Source organism: Leuciscus leuciscus, assembly GCF_965113295.1.
Source record: "Leuciscus leuciscus genome assembly, chromosome: 22".
NCBI lineage: Eukaryota > Metazoa > Chordata > Actinopteri > Cypriniformes > Leuciscidae > Leuciscus > Leuciscus leuciscus.
Genome location: NC_138746.1, coordinates 22535516 through 22550428, shown reverse-complemented (window position 1 = coordinate 22550428; position 14913 = coordinate 22535516). Strand labels below are relative to the sequence as shown.

The 14913-nt window shown below is 36.4% G+C and overlaps 1 protein-coding gene across 3 annotated transcripts in view; it reads right to left on the bottom strand.

Annotated features, from left to right (window-relative positions):
- adgrb3 (adhesion G protein-coupled receptor B3) overlaps window positions 1-14913 on the bottom strand; it is a 179977-nt gene that overhangs the window by 92901 nt on the left and 72163 nt on the right. For 2 of the 3 annotated variants that reach the window (XM_082154409.1, XM_082154408.1), the window contains exons 3-4: window positions 4465-4575; window positions 1141-1302 (exon numbers count right to left, since the gene is read on the bottom strand). In XM_082154409.1, the coding sequence (XP_082010535.1) occupies window positions 1141-1302; window positions 4465-4575 (273 nt within the window). The remainder of the gene's footprint in view (window positions 1-1140; window positions 1303-4464; window positions 4576-14913) is intronic. The other variant, XM_082154410.1, reaches the window with a different exon arrangement.

Here is a 14913-nt window from a genome sequence, read left to right as displayed (position 1 = left end):
ACACGCTCGCACGCACACACACAAATGTTGGGTTTGCATGTTTTATGGGGACATAATGATTTTATACAAACTGTATATTCTATCCCCTAACCCTTAACACAACCATCATAGAAAACTGTCAGCATTTTTACATAAAAAAAACAAAAAAACATCATTCTGTATGTCTTAAAAGTTGTTTTCCCCATGGGGACCAAAAAAAGAAAAAATCATTTTGGGGACATTTGGTCCCCATAATGTACAGTAGGGTTAAGGGTTAAAGCTGCATAACAATAATACTGTGTAAACCACATTGATTTAGCCAAATAAAAAGCCTTAAAAGAGCTGAATTGCCATTTTTAGAGCTAATGGTGTAAACAAAACAAGTCTCTTTTCATGCCCTTTTACTTAAAATAAAAATCCAGTTAGCTTGTGACATAAGTTCAATGCTGCTGAGGTAACGTGTAAACAGCATTAATTTACCAATACCAAAAGTCCTAAAAGAGCTGAACTGCATTTTCAGAGCTTGTGATGAAAGAAAAAAAACAAGCCTCTTTTCACGCACTTTTACTCGAAATAAAAATCCAGTTAGCTGCTGACAGCCTGTTCAATGGCGCTGTAGTATCGTTGAGCCTAACTCCATTAAGATGGCACCTCCGAAAATGATAAATTAAAGGTCGATACCTCCAGTAATTAAAGATTTTAAAACAAGAGGGTAATTCAGATCGCTTTTTCTGGCCACAGGGGGATAGATTAGTCATTTCCCCCCTTTCTTCGACATTTTTCATCTGCATGCACCAACAAACACTCTTCTGACAAGTTTCACTTTGTGTTTGAACAAGGTTGGCGCTGGAATTATATAAAAAGCTTGGCTAAGTCATACAATGAGAAGAGAAACATGAAAAGAGTGACAAATGAATGAGAAAACTGATAAAGCAACATAAAACAAAACAAAGGACAAGATGAATGATTGAATACACAAGTGAAAAAAAAATTCACAAAGAAAAATAACTACTAATTATGAAAATAATAATAATACATTGGATATAAAACATAACATGAAGCAATGACAGCAAATAATTAAAAAAATGACAGCAATTTTCTGCCCTGAAGATGAAAGATATAGATTCTGAAGGACAGTCCGGTGTCTGTGACTAGCACTACCTGGGCAGGGGGCAGTGTTATTGCACACCCTGGATTCTCTTAAAGGGCCGCTGCAGTGTGATCCGTAAGGTGAGACACATGTTCTTGTTCGCACCTGCGACCCTTGACCGCATGTAACTGAGCAAGAGCTCCACTGGGACCACTCCTCAGCACCAGGGTCACCTGTAGGAGAAGGGTGACACCAGTTAAAAGCAGTAAAATGGTCATGTGACACCCGAGGGGGTGGAGCCAGTAGGAGCAGGAGGGGTCTCACTAAGTTACACACTAAGAAGCCACAGTAAATCTTAAAGGCTCTAAGGGAGAGTGGAATGAGCTCAAAAGGAGCATCATTTCTCTATATTTGATATGATCCTGCTTGAATGACTTTCAGGGCTCAGTTGCTCCGCAGCAGAGACGCCCGGGTTTTGCTACTAGAGATCTACTTTTCTGCAGAGTTTAGCTCAAACACATGTATCTATTTAGATCCTGAAGACCTTGATAAGTAGCTTAGGGTGTGTTTGATTAGAGTTACAACTAGGCTGTGTCCAAAACCGGAAAATTGCTATCATCCTGTCTACTAAGAAAACTACATCTGGTCTTATTTTGACCAGAGATGGCATGATCTTATAGGTCACTCAAAAATATAAATTCTGTCATATTTTTTTTACACACCCTCATTTCATTCCAAACTTGTATGATTTTCTTGTATTTTGAAGAATGTTTCAGTCCATTAAATGAAAATGACTTTCACTGTATGGACAAAAAACAGACATTTCTTAACATTTCTTCTTTTGTGTTCCATTGAAGAAAGTCATTCAGGTTTGGAATGACAAAGGTAATAAATGATGACAGAATTTTTAGGAGAACTATCTTTAATTATTTCTCACAATCCCTCTGTGTGCGGTTGGTTAATAGAATACAAATGGTATCTGACAGAGCAATTGGAATTTAGCTTATATATATAATTTATAACTTATGATATAGTTTAAAACTTAATATTAAATATTCATTAGGTTATCTCTAAGCTCACTTGAATTTGTTCTGGATCATTAGACGTGACATTACGGCTCAGTCCTAAACCGGTTTCCTTAGGAAAAACCTTCACACAGTCTGTTAAATCATTGACTGACCGGGAAGCCAGACATCTGCCTTTGGTTTCGGACACAGCTAAACTCTGCAGGAAGGAAGATTTCCAGGAGCACAAATGAGCAAATTGTCCTGGTGGTTATAAGAATGGCCCATTTATGACAATGGCATTAAACATAATACAATTTACAAATATATTAAAATATTACATTGACAGTTGACAATGAGAAAACCTTTAAAATCCTAATTGTAAGCATTTATGATTAACTCATACATCTATGCATATTCAAAGCAGGATCATATTGAATTTACTGTGTGGCCACAAAATAAATATCATAATAGGTGCTTTTACTATTCTAGCATCCCAAAAAAATACTAACGTCATTTTTATTTTAAAATCATGCATGCAATCAATTAGATGAAATAAACTGAAAGGAAAAAGGCAAACGAAACTAATAGATGAAATATATAAAATATGATAAACTATGCAGAATGCATGCAACATGGCTTCTAAAAGTTAGAGAATGATCTTTGATGAGAGTTAGTTTCCCACTAACTACGGTTGCACAGAAGAACAGACCTCTGGCCCTAAGTCTAGACTGCAGTTCACTTTTTTTTAGATCTCAGATCTTCTGGATTTTTTTGCTAAAGCTTCTTGTCTCTTTGAAGCGAAATCAATTAGAATTGGAGATTGTCGGGAAAGAAGGGTACGGGGTTCATCTCCCCCAGCATATTCAGCAGATCACAGCAATTTTCAGTAGCGTTGGTCACATTTGAGATTCACTTGATGGAAGAACTTTCCATGTCGAATCCAAACAATCAAGGCTGTTAGAAGCTGGAAAACATTATGATTTATCAACTGTAATGTCAATTCAATCATTGGCATTGTTTGCTGGCATTAGAATGCATAATTGCGAAATAAAGTTTACATAATTGTTGGTTTTAAAGCATAGGCTGCTTTCTGGCAAACCAATAGAGATTAGCTTTGTGCTTTATATGTGTTCAATAAATACTGCACTCTGGATCGGCTGTAATTCCCAATGAGCAATTGCATGGCCAGACCAAACACCAATAAGACATTGGATTTCCAGAGAAATTTTGACACTGCCAAACATTTAATAAGCAAGAAAATTGTCTCTCTAAAAGCACATGTTATCAATATCCACAAGATAATGATTTAATTGCCATGTAATGCTGAATAAAGGGATAGCATGAGAAGGAAAATGTTGAACTTAAACATTTAAAGTTTTAATTTTGGATACAATAAACTATTTTATTGTTTTAAGAAACGATGAACAGTTTAAGTCTAATGAGCATATTGATCATAAATAATTTAAGATAATATGCTCATAATTTATGCAACTTTTTTTTTTTAGTTGCTAGTACACTCAAGATTGGTTTGTTTGTTCTAACTCCAGAGAATCTCCTGGCATGCCCTTGGGCACATATGGGCAATTTCCTCTGCCATTCTCAGAGATTAGATTAGATTGAAAGGTGGATCAACTCTGGATGAAGTGGTACAACAACTCAGACAATCTGAAAATGAAAAACTAAATGTAGGATGAATGGCATTCTGTTCAGATTTTCATTTATAAATGGAAATAAATCAACAAACACGTGAAAAGACTGGATTGGAATGGAAACAAGGTTGTTAAGGTTTAGTATGCACAATGATTTGCAACTTAAATGATATTAAGTGCTACACAGATGTCACAAATATACAAAAAGGTGCAAAACAAAATAAGATGGTTGCTTAACGTCCCTCCCCATTATCGTCTAGGGAACATGCAGGAAAAAAAAAATCTAAGAAAATCAGGGAAATTAAAGCAAAGGAAAGAAAGAGAAACATTTTCAAGTTTCTACAAGTATTTTTTTTTTTTTTGGCACTTTAAAAGGTAATATATAAGGGTTATTTCGGCTCTAAACAGCTGTATAACCACTTGTTTACTGTTAAATGTTAACCATCATTTATTTAATCTCTGTTTAAACAAGTCTGGGTTATATTTACTGATTTTAGTGGTTAAAGTCATAAAAACTGTCAAAACAAATAGAAACCAGAAATTCCAATTGGGCATCTTCGTCAGTATGCAAAAATGGCCAATTCTGTTTTTCTCAACGTGGAAGAGGGACAGAAAATAAATATGATAAATAAACATTGTCACTTAAAGGTGCAGTACAGAAGATAGCATGCAAGTGACTTAAGATGAAAATTAAGTTTAGTTTACATAGGAAAGGAAAGAAGCATAACTATTGTATTACCAGTTTGTGCCATAAATTTAGCAGATTCATCTCGCTCCTGTAGGCCCTTTGTGTCATGTACTGATCTTGGCCGCTGACTTTTTACAGTATGTTCTCCGATCATTCCATATTCTAGGGACAGAATAGAGGTTCATGAAAACTAGGCTTTGATACAAATCTTCAGAAAGAGAGAGAGAAAAGGGGAAAAAAAGAGCTTATCACAGTTCTGGAACGTAGAGGTGGCTCGCAAGTACATGGCTTTAAAACAAAATATCACACATGGACAACTTTATTTAACTCGTCATTCTTGTTGTTTATCTTTAGCCTTTCGAGGAAAGCAGAGAACAGAGCACAGAACGGTTTATCAGTGGTGAGCTGGGAGTATTAATTGAGCTTAGAAGCACAGCTATGACACAGAGAAACACATGCAAAATCAACTTACATTGGATTTTAACAAGACGTTGAATTAACCTCCACCCCTCCCATCCCTTCCCGAAAACGAACAAAAAAAGAAAGGATAAAAAAAAAAAAAAAAGAGAAAGGAACATGTGTAAGCCATTGGAAAGCCACAGAGGAAGGAAGGGGGGTGGCGAGGGAAGGGGGGGTGTCATGGACATGCTAGATTGATCCACAGTGCCTGCAACAGATCCAGGCTTTTGGAATAATTAGTTAGTTAAGAACCAGAATTAGTAAAGGAATTATGTGCTGTTACATCTTGCCGAAAATCAAAAGATGAATTATCTCGCAATTGTATGCTAAGCTGGTTTTGGATTAATTACACTCTTTTCGGCACAACAATATGGTTCATTTGTCTTTGTTCTTATCAAAATCAATTAATTCATTAAAAGTGCTTCGTCAGAAACAAACAAAGTGTCCTGATTCGAAAAGCCTCACCATGAGCCTAATCATTACCCAAGTTGCTTTTTGAAACTATTTTAGCTTGTCTCAATCCATGTATAAAACATTTGCTTTTACGTTTAGTTGCAGTCTTGTTTTCAATACACGTTTCATAGTGCAAGCAATAAGACACAGCCATGCTTCCATTGCTAATTGGGAATTACTTGATTCATGTGAGTGGAAAAGACAGCACAACTTCTAATTCACCCTAAGAACAGAAACCATGATGTTACAACAGTGAGAAGCAAAGGTTTGAGGTGAACGGTCACTGGCTGTGTGTTTAAGAGCTACACTGAATATAATGCAGTTATGGAAGAATTCAGGCCTATGGCTGCAAGAGCCATATTTGTTCATACATATGTTTATGGCTCTGCCCTTGACCCAAGTGGGCCTAGAGCACTTCCCCCACTCCCTTTCTGCATTCTACAGTACAACTTAAAAAAAAAAAAAAATAAACAAAACCTTCAAAGCACTGCCTCGCCCATGCCCACAATACATACTGTATAAATTATGGCAATGTCACACTACAACGTAAGTCACAAAAACATTGTTAGTGTGGGAAGCAAGGGCTTGTCCTCAAGCAACATGCTTTTTATTTTTCTGACACAATGCCAAACTGGAACCGCATTTGAAGATGTTACACGTGGGAATGTGTGTAGGGATAATAAATAAGGAATCATCTAAATGCTCAACTTCAGTCCTGGCATGGAAGTTCCAAGCGATTGTAAAAGAAATAACATTCTGAAATCATTTTTTTAATCATGTAGTTCCAAACCCATATGACCTTTCTTCTTCTGTGGAACAGAAAAGGTGAAAATGAGTGCTGTAAAGCTCAAAAATAGAAAAGAAGAAAGAAGCAGCATAAAAGTAGTCCATACGTCATGTGCTATATATTCTAAGTCTTCTGAAGTGTTTTGATAGCTTTTTGTGAAGCTCTGACTGAAATTTGAGACATTGCCCACTGAAAATCATAACCTCTCCTAGCTCTCTAAACAAATATAATACCTTTAGACACAGGGTCATGACAAATTGACGTCATTGAGAGCAACAAGAGGAGCGCATGGGTAAAAGATTAGAGCATTTTCATGTATGGGTGAAGTATTCCTTTATTTTAATATGAGAACAGTATGATAGTTTCTCAATCATTATTTTGTCAAGAAATTAGTTAATTAACATACAAGTAAGCAAACAAATTAAAGTTCCCATGATTTTAGTATGAATATGTTAGCCTTCAGGTTATCTATAAGCTAGTGTGCTCCTAAATTTGCATTTAGAAGATAAGCATTCAAAATCGTACAGTCTCTCACTTCCTCAAATATGGGTTAATGGTTTTGATGACATCATTCTGCACGTCAGCTTCTCATCAGATTTTCTGTCCAATCAAATGCTCTCTAGACTGTAGCTTGAATGTAACTCTCACACTTGCCTCATTTAGTAAACGCGATTCTATGAATTTGCAAATTAGCCCCGCCTCCACTCACTCACACCAGCTCAGAGATCCACTCGTTGACGATCACACGTTGACCTGATTGGTTACAAGGTAGTTTGTGACGTCAGAAACACCAACGGTTTCAAACCGAGTTTTTGAGACTGTCTTTGGTCCACTGCAGTTTTAAGGAGAAAATACTCAGCAATGGTGTTGACTTATGAATTTGCACAAGGTTTGTCTTAAAGCATATTAAAAACACCATATAAACATATAAACAACATTAAAAGCTTGATTTTCACCACAGGGGGACTTTAACACTCTTAAATCACATGCACAAATAAATTTGTGTGCTATTTCAATGCTTAATAATGCAAGTAGCATTGAAATAATTTTGCAGTAATATTCAAATTTTAAATTTGATTAAAAGATATATCTCTCTTTTTTTCTTTTTTTTTTGGCCAAACAATGAAAATCAATGGGTTCCAAAATGATTTTAGACCCCTTCAAAATATCCTCCTTTGTGTTTCATGTACGAACAAAAGTCATACAAGTTTGGAACAACATGAGGGTGAGTAAATGATTTAATTTTTGATTGAACTATCCCTTTAACACCAGGATGATACCTTTGTACCTTTGAGGCATCATTTTCTCAGCTGAAAAGACCCGTATGGTCACTAGTATATATTGTGGGATCGCTGGTTCCCCCATTATGTCTGTTAATTAGCTAATAGTAACTTCCACAAGTTAACCAACTCGAGCAGTATCCACACAGCACTAACCACAAGGAATTCAGGCTGGTTTATACTGCCCTTTTCAGCAGAGATGACAAAATATCTTTAGGGAAACAGGCAATATACTTCGGTATCGGAGAGAACGCGTCTATGTTGTCAGAGAGAGACGTTCCCATTAGAGACAGTAAACTATATCAGGCTACACTGATTGAGTCTCAATTGTTCAATAGAAGAATCACAAAGTCTCTGCAGACCTAATGAATCCTTATAGCATCACTTCTGTAACAGCATGTTTCCACAGCAACAGTGAGTCAGAGAAAGAGAGGGGGAGAACATTTTTAAAAATCAAAAATAACTATTCAAATAGGAATGCATCAGTGTGGGATTCATGGTATTTTGCCTTCCATCAGTAAACATACATAAGTAAGTGAAATGATGCGAATAGTCATTCATATATAGCAAATACCACTTACATGGATGATTAGAACTATTTTAATAGAGCTTGTTATTTAAATTTTAACACTCTTTCCCTAAAATTTAAAGGCCTACATGCATTATTAAGCATTAGGATTGAGAGCTGCGTTGCAGCTATATTAAAAAAGTTGCATTTTGATTGACTTTTCCATGCCATCTACAGGGACGCATGTCTTTATGCATCATCCATGAGCTTTAGCAGATGTTTTAAAGATTAAAAAGGTTTGTAATACAGATCTGTTTGTGAGTTTATCGTGAGCACAGCTGAGGTCAGGGGTGGAAATCACGGAGCTCGATCCACAAATGTCACCCGGCTGATGAAGAGCTCATCAAACACGTCCACAACATCACTGAACAAGAGGTGCGGGTGAAAGCTGTGATCAAGGCAGCTGTGATGTTTGAAGTGTGAAGAGTATACTCGGAAAAATACAGAGCTCTTTGGACAATGTGATCGCACATGATGAGACTTTTGCACTGAGACAGTCCATCTGTTCCCGAACTGTTCACTACAAATAGCGTGTAAGGGTGTTTCTTCAACAATGGTGATATTTCGAGCCTGTGAAAATGACTCCCTAAAAACATACTTTTCACATTCTCACTAACATCGTCTACTAACCGAAGACAAATACATAGAAGAGCTCTGTCCTTATTCCTTTTCACAAGGTAACCATTAATTTTGTGGTGGAAATGACATTTTATTGCCGAGATAAATTTCATAGCTAATGTTCTATTGTGTCATAAAAAAAAACTTAACTAACTAAACTAACTTTTCACACTTTTAACAGCTTGACTAAAAATGACATTGTAAAAAATATCCTGTTCACAAGTGATATTTAGCTTGTTTTTCCTTTGTTGTCTTCACACCTCACATTTATCATATTTCATCTCAAGATGTTCTTCACTGACACTGCTGTCTCCTTGGTAACCAAGCATAACTTTTGTATATATATATATATATATATATATATATATAATGTGTTTGTCCCTTCTCAATCCATACAGTATATATTGAGAAGGGACAGGTAATTATTGATCCCTAAAATATGTTGTTTTTTTTGTTTTGTTTTTGGCTTGTGCAGATTATTCTACTTTTAAAATAATAAAATAATTATAATACTTTATTTATAATAATAATTATTGTTTTATCCTTGTTCCAATATATATGATTCCGAAGGATCATGTGACACCGAAGGCTGGAGTAATGATGACAAATTCAGCTTTGACACATTTTTAAATGTATTAACTGTTTTTGCTGTATAAATACAGCCTTGGTGAGCAAAAGATACTTCTTTCAAAAACATTTTCAAGAATCTTACCAACCTTTTAATCAGTATATTGTAATATAAAAAAAATGGAAATCAGGGGTAAAACAATCTGAAAAGTATAGCATAAATAAATAAAGGCACGATAAAAAAAAAAAAAATGTCCAAGACAGTTTTAATATGGCCTTCGTATCTACCTTGAGACATTAAAGACTATTGCACCCTTAGCACGGTGAATACTTATATGGCTCTTTATTTATTTGTATGCTTGTTTGGTGCGACCTTATGTCTTTGATATACAGAAGTGCAAAGCTCTTGAGGTCTTGAACTACAAAGAGAAAACACCCTGTGAGATGATGCAGGGCCACAAAAAAAGAAACAGTTCTCGCTTGATTTATGGTTCAAGAAAACTCAGCTATCACCATCGCTATCCTTTGTTCCATGGGAGGTTCGGTACGGGTGCCATCAGAACAAAGTCAGTGGCCCACAGCAGCTGTGGTGATCAAACATGACCCAGAGGCACAAAGCTCAGCCCAAATGTTCAGCTTCTGATGCTGGGACAGCAAGAATTTTGTTCAGTCCTCCAAAGAAGCTACCTAAGATAGATTGCGTCCAAGGTATCTATATTACAGTCCAAGCAGACAGCTATCTATGTGCTGGCTCTCTACCCACACTAGATGGGAATGGATAGCCCTGCTCTTTACTCTGACAATAACTTGAAAAATAGGGGACATTCTGTCTAAAGGGATTCACCCCGCGAGATTCAGACTCCAGCTCGCTTTCTGTGCCGTGGCTAAAGAGAAGCTAAATCACATGTGAGCTTGTTCTGACAAAAAAAGAGATGCTGTTCTGTCCAAACACCTAGAATGAGAGAAAGTGGATGAAGGGAGTAGAAAGAAGAGTATGAAAGCTTGTTTCCTCCACAGAAAAAAATAAATAAAAATGTTTGGGTAAATTCTGACTTTTCGACAATTGCGAGTTCACGTCTCAGAATTCCGAGTTATAAAGTCAATATTGTGGGATATAAACTAGCAATTGCAAGAAATTGAGACAGCTCAAAATTGCAAATTTCATATCTCACATTTAAGATTTAATAACTCATAATTGTGAGTTTCTCAATTCTGAGAAAAAAGTCAGAATTGTGAGTTTTAGAGTCAGAATTCTGAGTTATAAACTGGGAATTGCAAGTTATAAAGTCAGAATTGTGAGATCTTAACTCGCAACTGTAAGTTTTAAAGTCAGAATTCTGAGTTATAAATGGAATTGCAAGTTATAAAGTCCGAATTGTGAGATATTAACTCGCAACTGCAAGTTATAAAGTCAGAATTCTAAATTATAAACTGGGAATTGCAAGTTATGAAGTCAGAATTGTGAGATATTAACTCACAATTGCAAGTTTTAAAGTCGGAATTCTGAGTTATACAGTATACTCGGAATTGCATGTTATCAAGAGAGAATTGTGGGATATAAACTAGCAATTGTGAGTTATAAAGTCAGAATTGCGAGGTATAAACTCACAATTTGCACGTTTATATCTCACAATTCGGACATTATAACTTACAATTGTGTTATATATTTTATAATTCTTAGGGGGGAAAAAAGTGTGAATTGTGAAATATAAACTCATCAGAATTGCCTTTTTTATTCCGTGTCAGAAACAAGCTTCCATAGAAGAGAGCACAAAAACAAAACAAAAAAACATTAAAAAAGATACATGCATAAAGGCCTTGAGATCCATTCCCAGTGTCATACATGAGAGAGAAACATACATATTCAAAGCACAGAGAGCCTTTTAAATTATGATGATGTTGAAATCCTGCATAAAATGAGGGAAGTGATGAATGTTCACACAAGATAATGATCCAGGGAGAGGAGAGTATCATTTGGATGTTTTAAAAGGTTGCTTCTGCACTCCGTAATCTTGCAAAACACACCGAAAGCTCTTGCTATTCTGAATACGCACTGTGAGTGGTTTTCCTAGGGTGAGAGGTGCTAAACAGCAGACCAGAGGCATAAACAGAGCCTTGTGAAATTCAATGAAGTCCATTATTCTATAAAATATTTACTGACAATATGGTTACAGTTACAAACAGTGACAGCGCAGACGTGGATACATGACTTGTTCTTGTACTAGACAAATTTATGCATAATACACTTGACAGCAACACAGAACTCTGAATTTGATCTTGGACTCCGCAGCTCTGTGTCCTTTTTACAATTATGATTTTACCTCACAGCTGTTATGTTGATTTCAGCTGCAGAAAAATGACAAAATTCACGAAACAAACACAGCGCAATTAATTTGCACCATTGGGTGAGAGAAATAAGTGCCAAATTTTCCATGAAAAAAAAAAAAAATCTCTTTAATATGTTAATTGTTTGTTCTAGGCAACAATGAGCTAATGAGATTAAAATGAGAGAACATTTTGATGCTGAAATATATATCAAAAGTGAGGGATATCAAACTTTGCTCTTTGGCCTCCTGTACTCATTTGATCCAGCTTTTATTTGTCTGAAGAAATTACAAACCAAAACAATTGGTATCTCTAGCGCTGTGACAGAAATTTTTTTCCTTTTTTTTTTCTTTGGGGATTATGAAAATTAAAGGCAGCTCAAAACCATAGGGAACTCCTATCAAGTACACACAAAAAATAAAAAATTAAAATAATAATAATAATTGACAAAGTCTAAAGATTGAGTTCAAAATATCATAAGGCCATATTATGACCTTTTACAAAGTCTTGATTTGTTTTTGGGGTCTAATAGAATAGGTTTTCATGCTTGAATTTTCAAAACACACATTATTTTTTCACAAATAAAATTTTCAAAACACACATTATTTTGTGCATTGTTGCATTGCAACATTGTTGCAGCATCTCTCTTCCCAGTCTTTCAGTAATGCTCTTTTTAGTTCCTGTCTCTATTTGAAGCCCTTCCTTCCAAAAAAGCACAGTGCGCTCTGATTGGGCGGCTGTAGCAATGTGTTGTGATTGGTCAACCGCTTCGAGAGTGTTTCAGAAATGTCACGCCCCTTACAATAAACGCAAGTTTTAACACACTACTAAAACAACTCAACCAGGCCTCGCCCACATATTTGCATACGCCTGGGACGGGAATTGTTTAAATGAGGGATATTATGACGTGTTCGATCCCAGGAGGAAACTCAAGACTACAATCGAGGTGTTACAGCTAGTTCAAAAATAAAACAAAATTTTATTTAAATAAATAAATAAAATGATTATTTAATGGAGTTACAGTGGCACAGTTGTTATTGCACACATTACAATTAATGTAGAGCGAAGGCGAGGACAAATCTGATCAGATTTTCCTTCTTAAGAACCAGGACAATATTTAACAGTGCAAGAGTAAATGGCAACATAAATGAGCAAAACCAGTGGGCAACATCAACGCTACCACTACTACACAAACACACAGCTCTCATAGTAGGCGTTTCTCAAAGAGAAACACTCTGATGTCAGGCTTGAGGGGGAGGTGTGAGACATGGCCAATGTCATCTAAGTTTCCATTCAAAAAGCATTTTTTACAGCAATAAAGATTAGCGTCAGCTCACACCGCCCCGACAAAAGTTTCAAACAAACATTTCAAATGCCTCTACAGAAATGGCTGAAAAGGAGGAGGTTGAGACACTGTGAGAGCTTATGCATGCGATTAATTCAGTTACATGTATTCAATTTTTACCAGAATGCTTAAGCGAGACCTGATAAATGCAGATCGAACCCGTTCGGTTGGCGAAAACAGGATTTGTTTAACACATTGCCGATCCAACAAAACACATCAACCGTTAGACGTTGGCATTTGAGGGAACAGTGCGAACAAGCCAAAGAAGTTGTAGCTTCTTTCTAGGGTATTTGAAAGAAAAAAATCCTTTCGGTGATGTAAACTTTGTTGTTTTGTACAAGAGGGGATTTCCCTACAAGTTTCAGCAATTCAAAAAGTGCTGATAGATGCCGTAAATTTGCTGAATTGAATTCTCAGCTTGTGCCAGCAGCCTTCTGCATAATCAAACCTTCTCCCCGTCACAAAGTGCAACTGATAGCCCACTGTCTGGGTTGTAAGCCTTGCATATAGGTTTATCCATTTTTAATGGATTTTTCTACCGCAAAAAAATAAACCTTTCTCTAAAGGAACCATTTTGTCTACCGCAGAGAATATGTGAGGCAGTGCTCACCGACTCTCACGTAAACCGGCCTGTCAACGAAAGGAAGAGAAAGGGGAAACGTTCGTGCTCCGGCATCTAACTCAGATTAAAAGCAGCCAGATGGGAAGACAGAGATTTATCAACGCTTTAAAGAACCTTTCAAAGCTGTGCCTCGTACATCACTTTCAGTTCTTTCAAGACAAGCAATTTACCCTCCCACCCCGTCACATATCTCGCGCCGTGGAACCACCACCTCAGACAGAAACAAACCTCATTTTCAGGGCACACTTCTGACTGGTTAACCCAGAAAAGCACATGAAATTACTTAACGGTCAATGAATCATTGCCAGAACGGCTCTTTTAAAAACCGGTCTGCACCTTTTTCCTTCACTTGTCATTGTGTGTTATACTGTACATTCACGTCTCACAAAGATTCATGTGTTTCAGGACGCTTTTGCGGTGAACAATTATGCTCGGCCTTGATTTAAGTGGAAAAGCTTTTTCAAAATAACTCAGCGATTCTTTTCGAAGGGGTTACAGCATAAGGTGGGAGGACATTTTTTTTTCCGAATGGAACTGTCCGCCCACTGCTCTCGCTGTTGGCAATCACATTCAATTCAGCCTAAATGCTTGCTGTATAGAGCTGATGCTCCACGCTGGGGACACGGGGATTTAAGCCAAATAAGCAAGCTGAAATACAATCGTTACAAAAACGCTGTGGCGAGGAGATGAGATTCATGGTTGCTCGAAAGATTTCTCAAGGCGTCAATATCAAGTATATTTCAGTACAGGCCAATTACAAAAAAAAAAAAAAAAAAAAAAAAAAAGGCAGCAAAACGAGCAGTATTAATTGGAATCTAAAGGAGTGTCACGCAATAATCCATTACGTTCAGCTTGCCATGTGAATATTTCATTCACCCAATGATAATAACAGTAATAAAGCATATGGGCACAGATCGCAGACCTTCTGTCGAGGAGGGAGGTGAGAGAAATCATGAGGTTCAAATGACAAATAGCCTGCCAGTCAACAAACCCTCCGTACTCATAGTGTTTCAATATAACACTGACACGCAGTTTCCTCCAAGCACACAGACCTTTGAAATACTCGTTTACAGGACAAATTCACACCCACATAGGCTGCTGCCTTGTAAGACAACATTATAATATGAAATATAATGGTCTATATAGAGAACTATGTAGGTCATAAAAATATACTGTAACACATGCAGTAGTGCAAAGCTCTCAGGAGACTCGACTTGAGTTGATTCCAATTGAGCATGTTGCTCAGATAATTGAGTGCTATACAAAAAAGCATGAAAATACATAACGCACAGAAATATTGTATAAAATAATCAGTGTTTAATTAGATTTAACATGCTTTAATAAATAACTTTTTGTATTGATAGAATTATAAATAAATGTACAATATACATTTATTTCACTTGCATCCACTCTATTTTTTGAGCTTGTCACAGCATAATGGAATGGTCTTTGCAAAGTACCATTCAAATGTCAGTG